This window comes from Rattus rattus, chromosome 5 (assembly GCF_011064425.1).
Source record: "Rattus rattus isolate New Zealand chromosome 5, Rrattus_CSIRO_v1, whole genome shotgun sequence".
Lineage (NCBI taxonomy): Eukaryota > Metazoa > Chordata > Mammalia > Rodentia > Muridae > Rattus > Rattus rattus.
The window spans coordinates 152,151,925-152,176,480 of NC_046158.1; the positions used below are offsets into that span (position 1 = coordinate 152,151,925).

The window sequence follows — 24,556 nt, forward strand, 5'->3', positions numbered from 1 at the left end:
CTCAGATCCAGAGGGAACGGGCTCGGAAGTGTTTCTGTCACTGATTGAATCTGGGATCATCTGGGGGGATTTGGAAGGGAGACTGGGGAGAACAGGTCAACGGAAGGACCTTTCAAGCCCCTCCGAGAATCTCCGTTCTTTGCCTCCTCACCCCCCTTTCCCTTGGTTTTGGGCACTGAGAAACAATTCTAACAGTGAACTCACTGGTCTTTAGAAATCTGGTCTAGCTGGTCCAACAGCCAGCACTTTGCCAGAGGTAGCCAGGGAACCGGAGACCCGAGAGTCAGGTTGACCTGGCTCACCTGAGAGGACTTTTCAGCCCAGGTCAGTACCACAGGAGAATCGTCCCCTGCCTCTCCCCAGCTGCCCTGGGTGCTTACACCCAAGCTGGAAAGCGCGGGTCTCCGAATTCCTATCTTTTTTTGTTCAATCCTTAGCCAGACTGGGAATGAAAGTTAAATGTCTGGTTTGGAGGCTGCAGGGACATGCTCAGGGTGTCTGTCCTCTCCGTGCTTCTTGCTCGAGGGAAGCTCTCTCTAGATTCTGGCTAGGCAGGTGCTTCCCTTGAATTAATTGTGCTTGGATAGATTATTGGCAGCCTTTTCAGTGCAGCTGAGCTCCCCGAATGTTACTAGCAGTTGGGATAAGCATTTTCTATACTCGGTCCATTGTTTTGTGGGGGAAGTAAGCCTGCCACGTGTTTCTCGTTGCTGTCCACTGCCACCGTGGGCACGCTGTTTTCTCTGGGCAGCTGGGTGCTGTTGTGGTCGAATATGAAAACTTAATTAGCGCCCTGCTCACCTGAGTGGTGGTGGGTGGTGGTGGTTCTCTCGGAGGGTGAGAGCCCGGTCTGACTGAGGATGTGCTGGTGTCTTCCAGATCGAAGCAAAGCCGAGATGGACCTGAAGGAGCTGAGCGAGTCGGTCCAGCAGCAGTCAGCTCCCGTCCCCCTCATCTCTCCCAAGCGGCAAATTCGAAGCCGTTTCCAGCTCAACCTGGACAAGACCATAGAGAGTTGCAAAGCACAGCTAGGTGGGTCCCGGCTGCCCGCCCTGCGGGTACTCGTCTCAGGGATGCGCCGGGATAGAAGGAGGCGTGACTTGCTGTGACCTTACCAGCTGCCTTGACCTCCACCTGTCTGGATATCGAGAATGCACTGCACCCAGAATTACCTCAGATTTGCTATTTCAGGTTTTCCAAAAGGGGCTTTGAATTCAGTGGAGGGTCTTTCCTGGCCTGAGAATGTCAAGTGTGGGTGCGGAAGCACCAGGGTTCCAAGTTTGCCTCTAAACTCAGGATGCTCTAAATTCTGCATTGCTTCTGGATGGGGCTTACAAAAGCCAACCCTACAGGTGTGGCCACCCACGTCACTCCTTCCCCTTCCCGCCTGCACACTTCACCTACGGGAAGTCTTGGTGACCGCTTCTCCGTTGGCTGTCATCCTGTATCCCTTTCTTGCCCCAAAGCACAAGGGGTTCTGTGGTGGGCTTCGAAAACAGGGAGACGATCTTATAGGGATTTGCCTCTCTGTGGAAGCTGGTCTTATGCATATAGCTTATGTTCTGGAATACTCGGTTGGCTAGTAAATTAATCCAGGGGGCCTGAGGAAGAAGTGTTGAGCAGTAAGGAGTCCAGGAGTGAGGGTCATCCCGAGAGAGGGGTCTCTGGTGTCAGCCGGTACCCTGGATCCTTAAGTGAGGAGGGGGTTACAATTAGGGGGTGACCAGCGGGTATCCTTGTTGTCTAAGATTTTTAGGATCAAAGCTCAGGCTCTGACAGCGGTGGCCAGCTGTCTCCCACAGGCCAAATGGGTAGTGGTGAAGCAGAGAAGGAAAATGTATTTAATGTACTTTAAAGAGAGGGCTGGAGGTTCCATAGCCCAGTGATCCTGATCAGGATGTGGCCCTGTCTGTCAGTGACCCACCATTGTTTCAGTTCTCTCGTCTGTCTCTCTGGCATGACATGTTTTCCCCACAGACAAGTTTCCTGGTACCAGGCATCTGCCTCACCTTTGTGAAATGGCTGGGGAATGGGGACCTTTGTTTTAATCCTGAGATAGTACAAGGGTGTCCGGCTAAGGCATATCTTGCTGGCACCACTGTTCTCCTGGTTAGGGTCCCTGTCCTGACAGGATATTGAGAGGCAGGGATTGGAGAGCGATTCTGGGGTCTGTTTCTCTTGCATCCTTCCATAAAGCTCTATTATTTCTTGTAAGAATTTCCTTAGTTTGTTTGTCTCATGGACCCTGCTAAGCCCCGTGTCTGTGTTGTTCTGGGAGCCATAATAGTCCTCAGCTCCATCTTAACTCCGGTGCTTAACGAGTAGGCCTCTTGCTCAAAGTCCTCTAGATAACAGTTCCTCCCTCCGTCCGTCCATCCATCCGTCTGTCCGTCTGTCCCCGATGCTCACCTACCAGTAGTACAAAGCTCTTGACTGTGCCCTCAATAAAGACCTCATGTGTGTTGGGCCCTGGGAGAGGCAGATACAGTTCCAGTGCCTCTGCGGGGGGGAGGGTGGATTATGTGAGCAGGACACCTGCTATCCTGTGCCTGCATTCTTTGATGGACATGTACAGGTGTGATTTCATCATGTCCCCTTTGTGAGAAGGACGGTGCGTTCACGTAAGCACTTGAGCAGCACAGGGAACTTGCTTGGCACCAAACTACCTAGAGAAGATCTGCCCCTACTTAAGGGGCTTGGGTGTTTCTCTTCACCCACCTGTGGCTTGCTACTTAGAGGCCGGCACCCCAATTTGGCTAGCTCCTCTGTTCTGTGAACAGTCACCCCTGCCTTGATCCCTATGTGGAAGTTCTCCATTTCTGAATTCGGTAGAGAAGTCTAATCTTCAAAAGGCAATGCATACTACTGGTAGGCTGCCAGCACTGCCCAGCTAGGAAGTGTGAGGGCAGATGCGCTTAGGGCGAGCAGGTGCCCTCCCCCACTCCCCAAGGCCCTGGCCCTCTGGAGCTGCCTCATTAAGCTTGGGGAAGCCCAGCCATCTTGTTCGGGTCCCAACTGGTTTGTGCCTAGACATTTGGCTTCTCCAGGCCTCCATCTTAATGCCCCCCCTCCCCCCCATCAGTCACCAGCCTCACAGAGTTTCAGCTTTACAAAACCCCCGACAGTCCGTAGCTTCTCTGCCTTGTTCTCACCGAGACGGTGACGTGTTTCCCACCTGTCTTTGCTTGGCGGCTAAGCCGTGCTGGTTTCCTTTTGACCCCAGGCATAAACGAGATCTCGGAGGACGTTTACACGGCCGTGGAGCACAGCGACTCAGAGGATTCGGAAAAGTCAGAGAGCAGCGACAGCGAGTATGTCAGCGACGAGGAACAGAAGCCCAAGAATGAGCCGGAGGACCCCGAGGACAAGGAGGGGAGCCGGGCGGACAAAGAGGCCTCTGCCATCAAAAGGAAGCCCAAGCCCTCGAACCAGGTAGAGGTCAAAGAGGAAGTGAAGAGTAACTCGCCCGTCGGAGAGAAAGTGGACCCCGCACCCGCCAAGGACAAGGCCAGCCCCGAGCCCGAGAAGGACTTTGCGGAGAAAGCAAAGCCATCCCCTCACCCCGCGAAGGACAAATTGAAGGGAAAGGATGAGACAGATTCTCCCACAGTGCACTTGGGCTTGGATTCGGACTCAGAGAGCGAACTTGTCATAGACTTAGGAGAAGATCCTTCTGGGCGGGAGGGTCGGAAAACCAAGAAAGAGCCCAAGGTGCCGTCACCCAAGCAGGATGGTAAGTCACACAGGCTTTGACTGGTGTTTGATGTTGGATTAAGCCCTGGCCCTTGTGTGTGGTGGTTGAGCACCCGACCACCAACCCTACATTGACGGGAGGTGCAAAAGGCCATGCTCTATCTGCATACGGCCCTGCCTGACCCCCAACACTGAGAACCAGAGAAATACCCGTTTCTTGTGAAGTTCGCTTTAGGTCTGCTTGCTTAAGGGTGTCCCATGGTTCAGTGTGGCTTTGAGTTACTTAGCCAAGGACCTCTCCCATGTGATAAGATGATAGGTAGTCACTACTTTACCCAATACTGGTGATTGAACCCAGGGCCTCACAGCGAGGCAGGCACCATCCATGAGGAATTGTGTTACCGTTAAAAAAAAAAGGGGGGTGTGTGTGGGATTTCATTCATCGTCTACTTGATGTGATGGTTTGTTCATGTGCATTGAGATATCCCAGCCCCAGGTGTCTCTGGAATTTCTTGCTCCTTACAATGAAGGGTGGTGTAGGTGCAACTCTGACCTCTAGCCACTAGATGGCAGGAGCATCCGTCCATCAAACGTGCCTTCCCCTAGTGGGCAAAACCTACCAGGCTGAGGACCACAGCCTGAATCTCGTGAGGCTTATGAAGCACGTCAGTGGGTTTGCTGGAAACCTCTCTGAAGGGGCTGGTTGAAGAGCGTCCTTCTCCTAACAGAGTCACAGTGAGATTTTGACTGGGCGGGCGGGTGGGTGCTGGAGGATGTCAGTAACATCCAACACCATTTAAGATCCCGCGTGGTCCATCTTAGGCCGAGGGGTGGCACCCCTGAGGTACAGGGTGTGCTTGTGATGGGCAGCCAGGCTTCGTGTTTTGGTGTCTTGTTTCTGATAGGAGCTGATCGATCTCTCCCTGTAACCTGGGGTAGGACAGGAACCACTGTTCCCCTGCCTTGCTGTATGCCAGGCTTAGAGCAAGTTCTTGATGTGTTTTGAGAACCTGTTCCCCTGTTGCGTGCCTATTTGGGTGGCCTGGAATCTCAGTCCTTAATAAAGACCGATTTCCTTCGAGTGAGGAAAAGGGAACAAGATATCTGTGATGAGGGGCTGGAGAGATGGCTCAGCAGTTAAGAGAACTGACTTTTGTAGTAGAGGACTGGGGTTCAATTCCCGCACTCACAAGTTGGCTCACAACCATTTGTAACTCCAGGTCCAGGGAATCCAGCACCCTCTTCTGGCCTCTGTAGGCACCAGGCGTGCAAGGGACACAGAATAGACATACGTGCAATGAAAACATTCTTACACATACAATAAAATAGCAAAACAAAATAGAAAAGCTAGGATAGATCTTGGTCGCAGGTCAAAAAAAAAAAAAAAATGGGTTGGGGATTTAGCTCAGTGGTAGAGCGCAAGGCCCTGGGTTCGGTCCCCAGCTCTGAAAAAAAGGAAAAAAAAAAACAAAAAACAAAAAACCAAACATATCTTGATGGGGGAGGGGAGGAAGCTTCATGCTGAAGGCCTTAGAGATCTGTCTGGAGTAGAGAGCCTGCTTGTTAGACGTAACCTTTCCTCCTTGTAAGGACTGTGGGACTCTGCTTCTCCTGTGACATTCAGAACCTCCTATTCTTTCTGAAACAGGCTTAAAAGAAAGTGTGTACGTGCGTGTGTGTGTGTGTGTGTGTGTGTGTGTGTGTGAATGAACAACTCAAGAGAATCGGGTCTCTCCACCACGTGCATCCTGGGAATCAAATTCAGTGCAGCATCCTTGGCCAAGTTCCTCTGCCCACTGAAGGACCATAGAATGCATGCTTTGATGGATTTGCCTTCTGCCCTGGCTTAGGGGAAAGGTTTGATAGACAAATAAGAACTAGGGTAGGTGTGGTAACCCAAACTTCAAATCCCAGCTCTTGGAGGTAGAGGGGCGAGAACACGGAAGGAGTTCAAGGCCAGCCTCGACTACTTCAGACCCTGCCTCAAACAAAACCGACCAAACAAAACAAGCCACAAGCCGTGCAGACTCTGGGGGGCGGGAGGGTTGTGAACAAGAGCTTTCACTATGGTTGTGAGCTTCCTTTCCCGTCAGTGAAAGCAGAAAGACCCACGGAAAATGGATCTGACGGTTTTAAGAAACGATTAGCATTCTGGCAGAGCTGTTCCTGGATTTGATGTCTAAAGGAGACAGCCGGGATCCAGCAAACCCTGAGCGATGGTAGATTGAGTTAAAGATGAGTCTAGAACACAACACAATCAGAGCAGTTTTCCAAGGTCCGAGGCGAGAAACTTACCTCAGTAACCCAGAGTTCCCGCGATGCCCCTCGATGGTGGGTGGATGGTCTTTCTCAAGGCGACACTCAGGATCTCTACAGCCGTCTTTCCTTCCCTCAGGCTGGTCCTGAAGTGAAGGTGTTGTGTAGTGTGGACACCCAGCCCAAGTGCGGATATAGACCAAGCCTTTACAGCCAGCGAGCTCCGTGACCACCCACCACTGTGGGCGTTCCCACCCTTGCAGGGCTGAGAGTTAGGCCTTACAAATGCAAAACTCTGACCTCCAGTTTAGTAATTTAATGGGACCGGGAGGTAATCTGCATTTCCTTAGAGTGATCCATGGCATCCTCCTGAGTTCTCTAAGACAATTGAATTTCCTCAAGCTTTCTAATCCCCCCTCCCCAGAATTCTCCCCATTGAAGAAGTCATTGAAGAGATTTCTGGAATGCATCCTACTGAAGAAATTTCCATATTCTTGGGGTCATACCTTGGCCAGGCTGGAACACTTGTTTCTTACTACTGTGGTGTACTGGGAAAAGATCACCAGCAACCAGGCACACCTCACAGAATCACAGAGCTGGTGAAGAGCGGAACTGACCTTTTTGAGGCCCTGAAAGTGACCAGGCTAGTTAGTGAGGATGGGTTCTTGTCACCACGGGCAGCATCACAAGCCATCACAGCTGAACCTTCCAGTTAGAACCCTGCTGGGCGCACCTACCCAGCTCATAGAATGGGCAGGTTCAAAGCTCCTGTACCCAGGGCAGACAGGGTCTGGTGTCCATCGGGCCAGCCAAAAGGACCAGCCAGCCCTGCCTCCCTGCAGCTTTCTCACTAGCTTGACTGAACTCTGGTCCCTAGAGGAGTGGGATGCTCACCAGGCCAGAAACTTTCGCCTCAGAGGAGACGGCAGCTCTACTCTTCCATCCTCCCTTGGCTTCTTGTAACCCAAAGGTTGTTCAAGATCCTATCTAGAACTACCATGTGTTTTTCTGGGTGATCTGAATCTAAAGGGAAGGACAAACATCATCCTCATGTCATGCCAAGGAGTAGTGGTCCAGGATAGCAAAGTCCCCTTGTAACCATGTCTGGCGTGTGTTTTCTGAACACCCTGGGTGGGGTGTAGTGCAGGCTGTCACCATCTCCCCTTCAGAAGCGAGTTGAGTACCCCAGCTTCTCCACTGACTTCCCATCCTGCCCTCAGTCCTGCCATCCCCGAAACTTAAGCCCAGGTAAATGTAGACAGCTAGTGCCCCACCATGAGCTACATTCCCTAGGCCCCAACTTAATGCTTTTAAGAAAACTTAAAAAAAAAAAAAAAGTTAAACCCCTTTAAGACTTAAACTTGCTGGGCATTGGTGGTGCATGCCTTTAGGGAGGTAGAGGCAGGCTGAGTTCAAGGCCAGCCTGGTCTACAGAGCAAGTTCCAGGACAGCCAAGGCTACATAGAGAAACCCTGTCTTGGGGGGGGGGGGCGGCGGGAGGACCTTAACCTGACCGTTACATGATAGGAAATCCAGTATTTTTGCTCTCCATGAAGGGCTGTGGCAGAAACATCTAGAATGCAAGCTAGGCTGGGCAGGAAGTCAGGCTGAATGTGCTGGGGGTTGGGGAAGTTCTCATGCCTGGGGCTGAATTCCTTTGTTAAATGTCCAGCTGCCCCTCCCAGCGGCTCTGTCTAGGGGAAAGTAGATTTGGTGTGCACACCTTGGACTGTGGGGCCAAGTACACCCTGTTGCTTTTCTAGCTCGAGGGCTCCTCTTCAGGAAGGGCTGTTCCTAGTACCGACTGCTTGAGCCACTAGTTAATGGCTGCTCTGAAGGGGTCTTGCTCTCTCTTCTTCCCCCAGAAGGCTTGTAACTTCTTGATCTGGGATGTGAGCTTGCGCTCGGTGAAGCGTAATTCACAGCTGTCGCAGAGGCCATGTTTGTCCTTGGGGCTCCACAGGCCCTCTTGAGTTCCTTCAGCAGTTCACCTCTGCTGGGTTTGACCCAGAACTGCCCTGCAGTGTTTAAAGTCCCTGCTCAGGAATCCAATCCAGTTTCTGCTTGTTTCTACTCTGCCTGGCTGTAGCTATAGGTAAACCGCCACCATCCACTCCGGCCGGCAACCAGTCTCCCCCAGAGACGCCGGTTCTCACCCGCTCAGCCACGCAAGCACCTGCGGCTGGGGTCACCGTGGCCGCCACCACCAGCACGATGTCTACCGTCACGGTCACAGCGCCGGCCACCGCCGCCGTCACCGGAAGCCCAGTGAAGAAGCAGAGGCCGCTCTTACCGAAGGAGACTGTCCCAGCCGTGCAGCGGGTCGTGTGGAACGCATCAAGTAAGTTTCAAACGTCCTCCCAAAAGTGGCACATGCAGAAGATACAGCGCCAGCAGCAGCAGCAGCAGCAACAGCAGCAGCAACAGCAGAGCCAACAGCAGCAGCCTCAGTCTTCCCAGGGGACAAGATATCAGACCAGACAGGCCGTGAAAGGTACCGCGCCCCCTTCTGTTCTCTGTGGCGCCCACCCCCTTTTTGCCACGCCAACAGGAGAAAGGCCATCCCCCTTGTTTAATTTTTCCCCCCCACATTCCTTCGTGTTGTGGTCGACGCCGGCCTTGCCATCCCATTTGGAATTATTTTTAACAACTCTTTGCCTGATTTTTTTTTTTTTTAATATTTTTCCCCCCCGTTTTATAAATGATACGTGTTTCCTCCTTACAGAGGGGACAGAATATGTGTGTAGGATTCCGAATGCTAAATGTGGGCCCATTCGCCATCTATGTCACTGTCCGCCCTCCCGTGACAATCATTAGTTGTCGTGCCGCCTCTCCCAGTGCATGCATATATGTTTGTTTTTATACCATATAGTATTAGGCCATAAAATATTACCTCTTTTTTCTTTCTTTTTTTTTTTTTTTAAAGCAAAAGTGGTACCATTCTTGTTTTTTTTCCCCCCTCCCCACCCATCAGCATGTTTTAGAGGTCTGTCTGTGTCTTATTCTTTTGGACTGCTGTGTAGTATTCCCTAGTTCATTTAAAGTGTTCCCCTGCTAGTGGGCATTGAGGAGACTTCCGGTTTTTTCTCACTATGAGATATGCTGCAACAGATATGCCTTTGCGGAGTGCACCTTGTGAGCAGAATGGAATCTCTAGGCGCTTTGTGGGAAAGTCTTAATTTTAGAGTGCGAGAAATTGGTAGGGGCAAAAACCGGTTTCCTTCCAAACTTGTGCTCCGTCCAGTGCTAAAGATGATTCAGCCTCGAGTGCCGGAGGCCCGTCTCCGACCTGCAGCTGATGGCTCCGCCCAGTTGTCTGAACCCAGTGTACCCAGATCCAGGAGCGCTGGTCTGGGTCTTGTTTCTTGTGGCAAAGGAGCTTCCTCCACATCCACTCTGCTCTCCCATGCTCCCGCCATCCAAGCTCACCCCGGTGAGGTGACAGGCCAGTCCCAGGGACAGGGATTCAAGGCCAGGTGGCTGGAAGGCCTGAAAACCTGGACAGGTTGAGAGTGAGCTCAGTGGATTAGGACAACCCCTCATTGGAGTCTTGTTTCATGCAAGGTTGTCCCAGGCAGATAGGGTAGGTGGCTGCAGTGCCCAGACGTGGCGGCAGTCGAGTCCTAAGCTTCCAGATAGTCCTGTGTCAGGTTGTAAGTCATATTTCCACGGGCAAGGGCCAGTTTTAATCAGTAAAGCCCCTGGGACAGACTTCAAGCTTCATACTCCATCAACATGCCTTCCAGCCAGCCCTTTGGGTCAGACTTTGCTCAGTAGAGGCTTTTGTAACCACCCGCTCGCTGAAATGGCTAAGCATGGGTTATAATCGCTTGTAGCACATCACACTTCCAGCCGCAGTGGCAAAGACTGACTTCCATGAGTGTGGTACCGTTTTCGCCATCCATTAAAATGATAGGCGTTGATTTTAACGAGCACTGCGCTTTCGGACGTTTCAAGTTGTGGGGTCACAGGTGTAGTCCGGTCGTAGAGTGCTTGCTCAGCGTGCACAAAGCCCTGGGTTCAGTCCCCAACACTACAAAAACCAAAAAATGTCAAGGACCGAGACTTTAATGAGTGGTGGACTCTTACTCCCCTAAGGCCAGAAGGGATTTTAATTAGTAGAACACTGGTTCTGCCGAGCCTGGGGAAAGGTGTCCAGTGTGACCGGTGCAGGAGCGGCTGGCATTTTCAAAGGTATAAAAAGGGTAACTCAGACCTTGTAATGAAAGCAGAGGGTCTCTGTGTGTGTGTGTGTGAAGTTCTCTGGGTTTGCCAATGATTGGCCAAGCTCTTAACCTTCTCACAGAGATGGAAAGACTGCATTTGGCTGTAAATTCCTTTTGGTAGCCTGGCGCTTCAAGGCTAGAGTAAGTCACCTACATTGTACAGCCTTGAACTCTTCGAGATGTTTGCCTTTGCTCGGGTCCTTGTAGTGCAAGGTTGGCGCCTAGTTGAAGAGAGAGCTCAGAGGAGCCCGGCTCAAGCTTAGGCGAGGTGAGGCACTCGTAGTTCAAAAGCTAGGAGGGTGAGAAGAGCTCCCGCCCTTACCCGGCTGGCTCTGCTGGGATGCGCTACTCCAAACGGGTGGAGTGACCAAACCCTTTGCTTTCTTAGCTGTCCAGCAGAAGGAGGTCACCCAGAGCCCGTCCACATCCACCATCACGCTGGTGACCAGCACACAGCCGGCAGCCCTGGTCAGCAGCTCGGGCTCTGCCAGTACCTTAGCGTCTGTGATCAACGCTGACCTGCCCATTGCCACCGCCTCAGCCGACGTGGCTGCGGACATTGCCAAGTACACCAGCAAAGTAAGTGGGTGGTGCCGTGGCTGGGGTGGGGTGGCTGGGGCGCTGGCTTGGTAGTTTGTAAAAAAGGCTAAGTTGCTGGCTTTGCAAGGGTCTGCAAGAGCAATTTGCATTTGAGTCTTGAGTTAATAGTTTCATCCATGTCTTGCTTTTTTTCCTGGCTAAACCAGGGTTTGGAATGTGCTACACAAGCTCTTTTAACACTGAGTGTGATTCTGGATTCTGTTTTATTTTGAGGTAGGGTCTTCCAACGTAGTCTAGGCTGGCCTTGAAGAACTCCTAAGCACCTGAGATTATAGGTGTGTGGTGGCCACCACTCTGCCACCTACCTGGCTGTCCTGGAACTCAGCTCTATAGACCAGAGCTGGCTTTGAACTAGCAGAGATCCACCTGCCTCTGCCTCCCTGAGCGCTGGGATTAAAGGTGTGCGCCACTGCCACCCAGCAGGTTAGTTAGGTTAATAGAAAACTGTGGACTGGTGTTGCTTGGTTTTTCTTGGGGAGATGTGAACCCTTGTCTGTTTGGCTTGCCGGGAGAAGGGACGCTGAGCTGGAGTGAGAGAGTTCATTGTGACAGCAGTAATCTAGTGATTACTGAATAGTGATTACTGGATAGCAGTTCAAGATATGAGGGCACAGGTGAGAGGAGTGGAGAAATCTCTCTCTCTCTCTCTGGTTTACTTAACTCTCAAAAACTACTGTATAGCCATGCTGGATGATAGGTGTGAGTCACTCACCCAGCTTGGGATTTTTTTCTCTAATAATTCATTTTTATATGTATGGGTATTTTGCCTGCATTCAGGGTCAGTGTTGACAGCATCTGGGTAGGGTTCAGGTTAGACAGAGTTAGGGTTGGAGTCAGACAGTGTCCTAGTCAGAGTTGGGATTAGACAGATTTGGGATTAGACAATGTTAGGGTCAGGGTTGGGGTCCAACAGAGTTAGGGTCAGGGCTGGGGTCAGGGTTCAGCATATCACACTGTGTGCTTCTTTTCTTCAGAGGCCGGAAGAAGGAGTCAGATCTCTTGTAATTTGAGTTACCAATGGTCGTGAACCACCGTGTTGGTGCACAGGACTGAACCCAGGTCCTCTGAAAGAGCAGCCAATGTCCTTTTTCTTTTTAATTAATTTTTATTTATACGAGTACACTGTTGCTATCTTCAGACACATCAGAAGAGGGCATCAGATCCCATTACAGATGGTTGTGAGCCAACATGTGGTTGCTGGGAATTGAACTCAGGACCTCTGGAAGAGCAGTCAGTGCTCCTAACCACTGAGGCATCTCTCCAGCAGCCCCCCCCACCCCCCCCCCTTTTTTTTTTTTTTTGCAACCAGTGTTCTTTTTTTTTTTTCTTTTTTCTTTTTTTCGGAGCTGGGGACTGAACCCAGGGCCTTGTGCTTGCTAGGCAAGCACTCTACCACTGAACTAAATTCCCAACCCCGCAACCAGTGTTCTTAACCACTGAGCCATTTCTCAGCCCTCCAGATTGGGATTAGATAACTGTTTCTTGCTCATTTTCTTGTAATTCCTTATTTGCACACGTCGCTGCTGTTACCTCGTACTTATCACGGAGCCACGGTGAAACCTAGAGAATCCACACAGTACACACAAAGACACAGCCTGTCCACTCTTTGGTGAAGAGGGGATTGTAGGGCCTGGAAGATGGCTGAGGAGGAAGTACTTGCTCTGCAGGCATCCGGGTCTGGCTTATGCCCTGTCTCATCTGGGGTCCCAGATGAGAGGCGGCATCCCCGGAGCAAGCTGCATGAGTTCGGTTGGGAGACCCTGGCCTCAGCAGGGAAGGTGGACAGGGACTGAGGAAGTCTTGGCATCCACACATGTACACGTAGTCACATGTGTACACAACACATACTCTTGGGGACAGGAGGGCAAGGAGATAACACTGCAGGTAAAGATGAGAGTTGGAAAGGGGAGATTGTGGTGAAGGTGTCAGAGGCCTTAGCTCTGGGTGGACCGAGTTAAGGAGGGGCCTCTCAACTGCCCGCCCACTCCTTCTCCACCCTCCACTCATTGGGCAGAACTGTTTATATTACGGAAGGGGAGGCTGTTTACTCACAAACGTGCAAACTGAGGTCCCCAGAGTGCATCTGTCACAGCTCCTGAGACCTGTTTAAACCCCATCACTCCTCAGTGCCCTTCTAACAGCCAAAATGAAGAATGGCCTCTTGGGGGAGATATTTTCATTGCTGTCGAAAAATTGAACATAGCAACCTTTGAGGGAGCTGATGAACCAGCCTGTCTCTGAGGTGACTTTGGGCGGAGGGACACTCTATAAAAGTTGGGGCCTACATGTGGCCCATACATATACAGCCATCCAATTAGACAAAATGGATGAAGCAAAGAAGTGCAGGCCGACAGGAGCCGGATGTAGATCGCTCCTGAGAGACACAGCCCGAATACAGCAAACACAGAGGCGAATGCCAGCAGCAAACCACTGAACTGAGAATAGAATCCCCATTGAAGGAATCAGAGAAAGAACTGGAAGAGCTTGAAGGGGCTCGAGACCCCATATGTACAACAATGCCAAGCAACCAGAGCTTCCAGGGACTAAGCCACTACCTAAAGACTATACATGGACTGACCCTGGACTCTGACCTCATAGGTAGCAGTGAATATCCTAGTAAGAGCACTAGTGGAAGGGGAAGCCCTGGGTCCTGTAAGGTTGGAACCCCCAGTGAACTAGAGTTATTGTGGGGAGGGCGGCAATGGGGGGAGGATGGGGAGGGGGGAGGAGGATGTTTGCCCGGAAACCGGGAAAGGGAATAACACTCGAAATGTGTATAAGAAATACTCAAGTTAATAAAAAAAAAAAAAAAGTTGGGTTGGGGATTTAGCTCAGCGGTAGAGCGCTTGCCTAGCACGCGCAAGGCCCTGGGTTCGGTCCCCAGCTCCGGAAAAAAAAAGAAAAAAAAAAAAAAAAGTTGGGGCCTTTGCTTGCGTTTGGAAGTGAGAGTCAGTTCACGAGTTCACAAAGTTAAGCTTTGTGTTAGCAATGGACTGGCTTTTTAGTTCTCTCTTAAAGCAGTTTTTTCCATTAATGTGGTAGGTGAGGCAGAGGGAGGAAGCCAGGACGGGGCTGACACAGGTGCCTGCCAAGGTCTGTGGAAGTCTAGGGCATGTGCTGGCAGCATTGGGCCAGCACAGCATTGGGCCTGCAGCAGGTGGGGAGTGTGACTCCCACATAATGTATTCATTTGACACCCACTCTAGGGTAAGCTTGGGGTAATGTTTCATCCGTGGTGGTAGTTAAGTATGACATGTTCTGTAAAACAGAACCTGGATTTCCTTTCTGAAACTTTTTCCCACTCATCGTTTTGTGCTGTGTGTGTATGTGGAAGCAACTTGAGTTGGGGTCTTTCCTTTTACCATGTGGGTTCTGGGGACTGTCCTGCTTGGTGGCAAATGCCCTTACCTGCAGGCCATCTAGCGGGCCCTGTTTTCACTCATTTTTAAAAAGCAGTACACACTGTGTGTGGCACAAGTATTTCTTTATGCATCGTTGCCCTGGGACGGCCCCTGGTTCTCTCCATCCATTGACAGGTGCACCCAGCTCGTGGGTGCTGTTGTCCTGGTTTTTACCTGGGAGAAGGAGCCTCTGAGAGAGATGATGAGAGCTGTTGGTGGGAATAGATCCCCCAGAGCCAGTTGGCTTTGTCCTGCCTTCCCACTGAAAACTCCAGAGAGGGCCAACAGCCAAGGGTTGTCAGTCCCCCTTCCTCTAGTCTTGCCACCATGGCTGGGAAGGGGCCAACCCTCAGGTAGGAGGTGGAGGGGACTTACAGATATATTAATTGGTAACTTTCTGAGTTTGGCTGCTTCATGGAACCTAGAAGGCACATGATGGGCTAGGGAAAGGCAAGGTGCAGTTTGGTACATGATGTAGATTTTAGGAAGCCTTGACCACCGTCCCTAAGGCCCTGGTGTGGAGTTATGGACATTTCAATGCTGGTCCAGAGCATACAAATTCATAGAAACAGGAAGGGCAGGGATAAATGGTTCCCCAGAACTTAGGTGTAGTAGGGGGTAAAGAGGGTGTTGGGGGTGTTGCTGGCTGGTTTTACGTCAACTTGACATAAGCTAGAGTCATGTGAAAGGAAGCAACGAAGATTTGGAAAATGCCTCCATAATTCACATTGGGCTGTAGGCAAGCCTCTAAGGCATTTTAATGTATAATAATCTCTAGGGCATTTTAATCTAAATTAATATGAATCGTCTAGCTTCAAATGAATGAGACTCAAACTATGATTTATTTGTTAGGCTCTGTGCAATTATGGGGGTGGGGAGGGTTATCCCTAATCTAAATATCTAAAGTATTCTGGCTATGTCCTCTGCTGTGCTCCCCAAATACTTGCTGTTTGAGATTTTCTGGGTTCTTCCTGCTCTTAACAGTATGGTGTTCTGGGAGGCATTTCATCCTGTCACGTGTTGCTGGTCCATCATGACTACTGGCGACCTCCTGTTCTCCATGTCCTCTCTTCCTCCACACTCCTTCTTGCTCCCTCTGTACACCCTCCTTTCTCCTCTCCTCCTGGTGCCTACCAGGGACTCCCAGCCCCTTAACTCAAACTCCACCTCCCTCTATTACCCCCCAGGGAATGGCTGTTGCCAGATTTATTTAACCAATAGTTTTAAATTTGGAAGCCAGGTTTACACAGCCTCAGGAATCTATTTAGCATTTGAATGCATAGCAGCACCAGACCAACTCCCAGTAGGTTTTTTTGGGGGGCGGGGAAGAGCCCAGGGCCCGGCCCAGTGTGGGTGGTGCCTTCCCTAGGCTGGCGGTCCTGGGTTCTATAAGAAAGCAGCCAGTAAGTAGGACCTCTCCATGGCCTTTGCATCCTCTCCTTCTTCCAGTCTCCTTCTCTGGTTGAATTCTTGTCTTGACTTCTTCCTTTGATGATGAACTGCTGTGGAAGTGTAAGCCAATTAAAATCTTTCCTTCCCAAGATGCTTTGGTAGCAGTACATTCTGTCAGTGCAGTAGAAATCCTAAGGCAGTAAAGACAGGGGACGTGGGTCCTGGTTTTGGTTGTGTATGTGTGATAAAATGTTCTAGAATTGTTTGTGCTGTTGTTGTCTGGGTAACTCCAGACATGCTAAGAACCGTTGAATGTGTGTGCGTGCCAGTCCGCACACAGCCACTTGAGTGGAAGCCAGCAGAGTGCACCGCGCCTGGTGAAGTGGGTAAGGCATTAATTATTTCTCACTAAAATGCACTTTTGGGTCAGAAAGATGGCTCGGTGGATAAAGGTTGTGCAGATGTGGTGTCTTAGGTTTTTATTGCTGTGCAGAGGCACCTTTGACCAAGGCAACGCTTATAAAGGCAAACATTTAGTTGGGGCTGGCTTATGGTTTCGGAGGCTTAGTCCGTTATTTTGGTAAGCGTGGCAGCGTGCGGGAAGACGTGGTGCTGGAGAAGGAGCTGAGAGCTCTACATCTTGATCGGAAGGCAGCAGGAGACTGTCTTCTTTGCAGCACGGAGGAGGATCTCGAAGCCCACTACAGTGACACAGTTCCTCCAATAAGGCCATCCCTGCTCCAACTAGGCCACTGCCTGGGCAAGCATATTCAAACCGCCAGATCTAGGGACCTGAGTTTGTTCCCTGGAACTCATGTAATGGTGGGAGGAGAGAACTAGTTCCACAGATTTGTCCTCTGACCTCATTTGCATATCTACGGACTTATGCGTCCTAACAGTAAACTCATTTTCTCCTTTTTAGCCAGGCAGTAGTGGTGCACACCTTTAATTCCAGCGCTGGGGAGGCAGAGGCGGGCAGATCTCTGCATTTAAGTCCATCCTGGTCTACAGAGTGAATTCCAGGACAACCAGGGCTACATGGAGGAACCCTGTCTCTAAATGCCCCCCACCCCCCCTATTTATTTTGGTGGGTGTGATGTACCTTAGTTGATAGAGTGCTTGCCTAGCACAATGAAGGTCTGCTCTCCAGCTCTACTGCTGAACTTAAAACCGGATGAGGTCAGGGGTCAGGGGTCAGAAGCTCAGTCACCAGCTACGTGGTGAGGTAGAACCAGGTAGAGACATGAGCCCCGGACTTGGTGAAAAGAAATAAACAAACAAACAAAAGAAACCAACAAACAAGCAAAACTATATATTTTTTATTTGTTTGTTTTGACACAGGGATTCTCTATAGCCCTGGCTGTCCTGGAACTCGATCTGTAGACCTGTCTGGCTTTGAACTCAGAGATCCGCCTGCCTCTGCTTCCCAGAGTTCTGGGATTAAAGGAGTGTGCCACCATCTGGCTTTATATATATAAATAAAAAATAATTAAAAATAAATAAAAACGCCACAAGGACAAAATAACCCCTTCCTTAAACCTGCTGTATTTGCTCAACAAGCCATGTGGGGGTAGAATTCACTCTGGGTTTCTCAGCTTATCGAGGGGCTGGCCTGGACACTGCAGACTCTTTACTGACCTCCCTGGCTTCTACCCTTGGTTACTAGGGAGCTCCTCCCTGCTCTGTCTGTCAGCCGTCGTGACAGCCTGAAGCACCAGGGTCTGGGAGGGACACTGGCTCTTCACTGCGTGTGGGCTACGTGGGTGTCACCTGCTGAAGCGGTTTTTATCTTTCCAGATGATGGACGCCATAAAGGGGACTATGACAGAAATCTACAACGACCTCTCCAAGAACACCACCGGGAGCACAATCGCTGAGGTCAGGCAACTGGGGAATCCCCACCCGTTCAGGGCTTGAGCCAGGGCCTTGGGAAGCTGGAAGCCCCCCGGGGCACCTGGAGGGCTCGGCTCGTGGGTGGACTGTCATCAATAGGTGGTGGGGAGACTGGCCCTGCCTCCTGCCTATATCCTGTCAGATCACAATGAGAACGGGCTGCCTTTGGTTTATGTGCGGTCAGAGCCATGGTCTTCTCCTTTCCCCTGGCCCTTTTTACCCCAGCACTTCTGATGTAAGAATTTGTGTGCCGGAGGGAGGCACCATAGCTTTATGAGTAAAGACAGTGGTTAACATGCTGAACTATTTACTTACGAAGTCACCTCTTGTAAGTAAGCTATGAAGCTAGCTGGCTTGCTTGCTTCCTTTCTTCCTTTCTCTTCTTTTTCTAATTTTTTAAAATTTATTTATTATATATAAGCACACTCTCGCTGTCTTCAGACACACCAGAAGTGGGGCATCAGGTCCCATCACAGATGGTTGTGAGATTTGGTTGCTGGGATTTGAACTCAGGGCCTCTGGAAGAACAGTCAGTTTTTTTTTTTTTTTTAAAGATTTATTTATTATATATAAGTACATTGTTGCTGTCTTCAGACACACCAGAAGAGGGCATCAGATCTCATTACAGATGGCTGTGAGACACCATGTGGCTGCTGGGATTTGAACTCAGGACCTCTGGAAGAGCAGTCAGTGCTCTAAACCGCTGAGCCATCTCTCCAGCCCTAGTCAGTGCTCTAAACCATTGAGCCATCTCTCCAACCCATGAAGCTTTCTTTTATTTAAAGACAGATGGACAGATGGATGGATGGACAGACAGACACACACACACACACACACACACACACACACAACCTCCCCTGTACTCCCCTCTGAGGCCACTCAGAGTGACCACCCAGCTGCTGGTATCTATGTGGATCATTTGGTGCTAGCAGTGGCCGGTAGTTAGTCACCAGGCAACACACAGGGCGCAGGATTTCTCGCAGGCTGGCAGTAAATCCCAAGCGGAAACACTGGTTTTCTTAAGACAACAAGAGAGGACAGCATGAATATAAAGCCCCCTGAGAGGCCCTGGAGAAACCAGTGGAGATTTAAGAACCAAGCACGTGCAAGGGGCTGTGCCCTCGAGCTTTGTAAATATCACCGTCTGTAACTACACTCACAGTGCTCATCAAGAAGGAGAAATCTCTTTATCCCAGGAGAACTTTTTTTTTAAGTGTGGGGCCAGGATCTCCCTGTACATCCTGGGCTGTCCTTGAACTCGTAGAGTTCAAGTGAACTCCCCTCTTTCCTGAGAGCTGGGATAAAAGGTGCACACCACTGTATTCAGCCCTACTGTTGTCCCCTTTAGCGCCTGTGGTGAAGTTCTGGTTTCTGCGTCTCTGCCCCCCACCTTGCCGTAACTCCTCTGTGTTGACATTCGCCTGTTCATTCATTTTCTCACGCTTGTGACACAGGTGACCCTTGGTTCCGGGCATCCTCTGTAGGCTGAGAGTGTAGAGCAGCTCCTGGTTTTCTGTGCCCCTGGAGTCAGGTGCTGTGCAGTTGTGACAACTTGGAAAGACAGCAGTCGTTATCGCTGCTGTGGGTGGGCAGAGTGCCCTGCTGGAAGCCAGCAGGGTTTACTTTCCCTTCCAAATGAGAGGTCCCGCCTTTATCTCTCCCCTGAGATCCCTATGGTCTTCCAAGATCCGAGATTCAGGATTTAGAAGATCAGGAATGACACATTCGGCTCTGGGACTGTGTAGGGGTTTGCTGGGTTGTTAGGAGTGGGTTAGATGAGTCAGTTCTCTCCGGTTAACTTGTCGTTCATACCCTCGAACGCAGACCATCAGGCTTGGTGCCAGGGACCCTCACCAGCAGAGCCAGCTCAGCAGCTCTGGGTTTTTATGTGTTTTTTTTAAAAAAAAAAATCAAAATGCCAGTTCAGTTTTAGATGTATTATTTCTATGAAAATCCTTTCACTCTTTGTGATTTTCCCCCCCCTGCATATTTTTTGGGGGTGGGGGGGTGACTGGCTCATTTGCCTTGGTTTTCAGAAACATGGTCCTCGAAGATTGTGTGTGTGTGTGTGTGTGTGTGTGTGTGTGTGTGTGTGTGTGAGAGAGAGAGAGAGAGAGAGAGAGAGAGAGAATGAAAGAGAGCGTGTGTGAGAAAGAGAGGGTATATATGAAAGAGTAAACGTGTGAAGGAGTGTGTATGTGAGTGTGTGTGTGTGTGTGTGTGTGTGTGTGTGTGTGTGTGTGAGTGAGTGTGTTGACCTCCCTACCCCCAATCCTGAGCTTCGAGGCAGTGGGCTCAGAGCCAGGCTGCCTGGTAGAGCTTGGGGCCTGATGGGGAGCAGAGCCGTGTGGCGGCATCTCAGGCTCCCGTGCTCTCACTGCAGATTCGAAGGCTGAGGATTGAGATTGAGAAGCTGCAGTGGCTGCACCAGCAGGAGCTCGCCGAGATGAAGCACAACCTGGGTAAGGCCCAAGGGGGGTGAGGCTCTGGCTGCTCTGAGGCTGGGCCCTGATGTGAACAGGTCAAAACCTGGCTGTACTCAGAGGCATTTGGATCATAGCCCTCAAGGGTCCAGTCTAGAGAAGCTGAGCTTGGGGTGCAGACCTACTTTTCTCTTAAGATAACTGTTCTCTCTTGCTACCTTTATGTGGGATCTGAGGATTGAACTCAGGATATAAGGCTTAGCCACAAGCCCATTACCAGCTGAACCACAGTGGTGGCCCTTTGCTGGTCTCTTTTAATTCAAGAAGAGTTTATGAGGACCAGAGGAGCCATTCAGTTTCAGTGTAAGGGTCACTTGTAAATGTGTATACTGCCTGGATTTTTTTTAAGGAGTGAGTGGTTTGATAGTTCCCCTGTTCCCATAACAACTGGCCACCTCATCGCCTGATGTTCCTTGGGACCAAGTTTGTGCACAGTAGATGCTGTGTATGTATTTTGGGATCGTTTGAAAGGTGTGTGGAATTCCTACAATTTGGGGTTGCTCAGAATGACGTCACTGGGGTCTCCCGTCACCTTCACACTAGGCACATCACTGACAGCGTGACGGGTTATGAAACTCAAGTGATGAATGTCCCAGCTGGGTTACTGGCCCAGGGCCACTGAGCTAGTAGTGGGGGCCATTTCCTAGTCAAGACTTAGGTCGGGTTCTTTGTGAACCTAGGGATCTGATGCTCAGTATTCTGTGCTGGGCCAGCGGTGCAGCTAGTGTCCTCCTCCTCCTCCTTCAGAGTTGACCATGGCTGAGATGCGGCAGAGCTTGGAACAGGAGCGGGATCGGCTCATCGCCGAGGTGAAGAAGCAGCTGGAGCTGGAGAAGCAGCAGGCAGTGGACGAGACCAAGAAGAAGCAGTGGTGTGCCAACTGCAAGAAGGAGGCCATTTTCTACTGCTGCTGGAACACCAGCTACTGCGACTACCCCTGTCAGCAGGCCCACTGGCCCGAGCACATGAAGTCCTGTACCCAGTCGGGTACGCCTGGGCGCCTGCCGGGGCGGGGGCTTCGTGGTGGGGCCTCCGGGCTGAGGTTCTGAGGGACGCTTGCTTGCCCCAGGCTGTCCCTAAACCTCTGTTGCTCTGACACATAAGAGATGCAGATGTGAAGTTAAATCTCAGAACTCGGCAGTGTTTGCAGCCTTTAACAGTCAGGTTAATGGAGCTTTTGGGAGGTTGATTTAGCACTAAGAGTCGTTCTGTGGTTCTGGTTCTCTCTCTCTCTCTGTCTCTGTCTCTCAAAGATTTATTAAGTATTCCTGAATGCCAGAAGAGGGCATCAGATCTCATTACAGATGGTTGTGAGCCACCATGTGATTGCTGGGATTTGAACTCAGGACCTCTGGAAGAACTGCTGAGCCATCTCTCCAGCCCCTAGAACCTCTGTTCTTTGGGGTGATGATGATCCACTGCCTCAAACAGGATGCTGTCCCAGTTCTTAGGTTTAGGAAGGGCCACCCCTGGATGTCCCTTGCTGTCTGGGGTTGTCTGGGTGGGAAATGGCTCTTTATCGCCAGCGTGCCCATATTCTAGGATGTGGAGAGCCCCCCGGGTGATGTGTGTTTGCTGGGACTAACTGTTTGGTAATTGAGATTGCCTTGACAGCCATCGTCTCCTTTTGGATGCTAGCAGGAAACCCCATGGGTTAGCATATCAGTGGCTTTAAGTTGTGCAGTTAGGGTTTAGTGACTCCCGGGTACTTGCCCCTGTGTTTGGTGGTGTTCATTGAGGGAGGCCTCCGTGTGGGTACTTCCTGCAGTCTAGTTATCTCTGACACCACAAGCTCTACTCTCTTTGTGTCATGGTGATGTCCCTGTCTCTAACTCTTTCCCACTGTTCTGCTCACCTAGAAGCCCTGTGCCCCTCTCGAAGGATGTTTGTCCTCCCTTACTCTGTCTCAGCTGGGCTGAGGTGTTCCTAAGCCTAGTGGTAGGCCACAGGCTTCCTCAGTGGCCACATCCTGGCTCCCCACCGTTTCCCTTTGCTTGGAGAGCATGTTCTCAGGAAGATGATTTAAGGATTGAATTGCTAAATATCGAAAGGTCTATTTTCAAATAAAGCTTGGAGCTCTGGGTTTTGGGGTCAGAGGCCCATGCAAGGTCTCTCTCTAGGTGGGTTTGGGAGGAATGGAGCCTGGGGTAGCACAGTTTTAAAGCTGGGCTCCATGTGGCTTGAAGCATCTCATGACTTCCCCTGCTCTCATTGGTCCCCAGCTACCGCCCCTCAGCAGGAAGCGGATGCTGAGGCAAACCAGGAAACAGGAAATAAGACATCTCAGGGCAGCTCTTCCAATACACAGTCCGCACCTTCAGAACCAGCCAGCACCCCCAAAGAGAAAGAGACGTCATCATCGTCCTCGAACTCCTCCTCAACGGAGAAGAGCAAGGACAGTAACTCGGTAAGGGTCCCCCTTGTGCCAAAGACCCTTTCTGTACTGCCACCATTCGATGTCCCTTGCTGTTTGTGTTTGTCTGGGTGGAGAGTGGTTCCTTATGGCCACTCCCCTCCCCTCCATTTTAGAACATGGAGAGCCAGGGCAGTGTGTATATGGGATGTTTGTTCCTCAAAGTTCAGAAAGGTGTTCCTCCTGCGGAGGTAAAACAACGTCTCTTCTGTCAACCCTGGAAGCCACTGGGCCACGTGTCACTATTGAGGACTAGAAGTGTGGCTGATGTGACCGAGGGCCTGCTTGCTTTAACATTACTTGAGATTTAAGTGGCCACGGGTGCTGTCACACTGGCCCATAGGGCTCACAGCTGCTTGGCTTCCTGTGGGGACTGTGAGAACAGTTGAATACACAGGCCATTTTAAGGGTCATGGTTGATCATTGTTTCAAGAGGCCAAGTCATTAGATGGTCAGTTAGAAACCGTATCGAGTATTGCCTCGTAAGAGACTAACATGAAATAAAAGAAGATTTGTGAACAATTCTGTGCACAGCAAGGCACTGGGTAGGTCTGAGGAGGTAGTGAATGTGGTGGGAGCCGAGACAACAGGGATAAGGGGGGGTTGCTCTAGTGCTTTGTTCTGGCCTTTTGGATCTGACAGGAAGAGCATGAGGTGTGTGGCCATGCTTCTGCCCTGGCTCTTGTCTGATCACCAGGCCTCTAAGGTGCCTTGGGTAGGGGGAGTGGTGAGCCTTCCCATGATTCCCTGGGATTCTATCGTCCAATCTTTTTGTTTTCTATTTCTAGACCCTGGACCTTTCCGGCTCCAGAGAGACGCCCTCTTCCATTCTCTTAGGCTCCAACCAAGGCTCTGGTATGTCGCCCCCTGGTGGGCACAAGGGGTTTTGTATTTCACTTGGTCGCGTTTGGGATTTTTTTGGCGTACCTTTGGAAGGATTTGGAGGTACGGCCAGGCAAGGTGTCATCCGGGTACCTTCTTGTATTGGTCACCCTCGTGCATTGTGTTTACTGAGGGCACCGTTCACTGGGACACAGGGTGATCCCCTCGGGTCACTGAGGTCCTCAGGGCATATTTGATTCATGAAGACCCTCAAAGCCTTTAGCGATGAGTAGTTCTGTGCTGAGCCATCCTCCTCCTTCCCTGGGAGCCTTGGGTGTCGTCTTCTCCTATATTCTTCTGAGCTTACTCCAGAGTTCAGAGCCATGGCTTCCTTGGCCAATTTGAGGCTCTCTCCTGTTGTGGTGGCTCCGGGACCTCTTGTCCCTTGATGTCCTGTGGCTGAAAACAGAAAGTTGAGGCTTTTCTTGTGTACAGTGAGTGTGCGGAGGATTGCCATTTGCCTGAAGGAGTGGCGGGCTGCTGGAGGGAGGAGGTAAGCGTGCAGACTCCGGGGTGTATGGTTGGAGACCTCTGGTGAAGGGATACCGCCTCCCTCCCCACTGTCCTCTACAGTTCTGGCGTGTTGCTGAGCTTGGGGGCCCTGTCGTTCCACAACGCTGTCAGCATCGTGTCTCGTTTCGAACTGTGGTCTTTGATCTCATCATCCTCCTGCCTCAGCCTCCTGAGCACTGGAGTGATGGGCCTGTACTACCGTCCTGGCTTGAATTCTGCTCTTCACAAAGACAGAGTGAACTGGATTCGACCAGTTTCCTACTCTTAGCATGGAACAATCTGTTTTCTTTCTTTTCCTTTTAGATAGATAGATAGATAGATAGATAGATAGATAGATAGATAGATAGATAGATAGATTGATTGATTATATCTAAGTGCACTGTGGCTGTCTTCAGACACATCAGAAGAGGGCATCGGATCCCATTACAGATGATTGTGAGCCACCACGTGGATGCTGGGATTTGAACTCAGGACCTCAGGAAGAGCAGTCAGTGCTCTTAACCACTGAGCCATCTCTCCAGCCCCACCCCCTTTTTTAAAAATTATTTTTGAAGAGATGCCTTAGTGGATTTTCCACTTATCAGTGATGATGTTGAAAACAAGTTTAAAATAAGTTTTATTAAAAACTGGGATTTGTGGCCCAAGCCTTTAATCCCAGCACTCAGGAGCCAGAGGCTAGTGTATCTCTGTGAGTTCTAGGCCAACCTGGTCTACAGAGTGAAACTCGGTTTGAAATATAAACAAGCAGAGAAGCCCACGAACTAAGCGAGGAGAAGAGGACTGTAGGGATGTCTTTATTCCAAG

At 50.6% G+C, this 24,556-nt stretch overlaps 1 protein-coding gene across 18 annotated transcripts in view; it reads left to right on the top strand.

Moving 5' to 3' along the window:
• Zmynd8 (zinc finger MYND-type containing 8) overlaps positions 1-24,556 on the top strand; it is a 103,259-nt gene that overhangs the window by 72,212 nt on the left and 6,491 nt on the right. For 16 of the 18 annotated variants that reach the window (XM_032904783.1, XM_032904786.1, XM_032904797.1 and 13 more), the window contains 8 exons: positions 880-1,032; positions 3,224-3,733; positions 10,564-10,754; positions 17,366-17,446; positions 19,845-19,923; positions 20,692-20,931; positions 22,167-22,351; positions 23,146-23,212. In XM_032904783.1, the coding sequence (XP_032760674.1) occupies positions 880-1,032; positions 3,224-3,733; positions 10,564-10,754; positions 17,366-17,446; positions 19,845-19,923; positions 20,692-20,931; positions 22,167-22,351; positions 23,146-23,212 (1,506 nt within the window). Of the gene's footprint in view, positions 1-879; positions 1,033-3,223; positions 3,734-8,038; positions 8,444-10,563; positions 10,755-17,365; positions 17,447-19,844; positions 19,924-20,691; positions 20,932-22,166; positions 22,352-23,145; positions 23,213-24,556 lie in introns of all 18 variants that reach the window. The other 2 variants (XM_032904799.1, XM_032904800.1) reach the window with 2 other exon arrangements.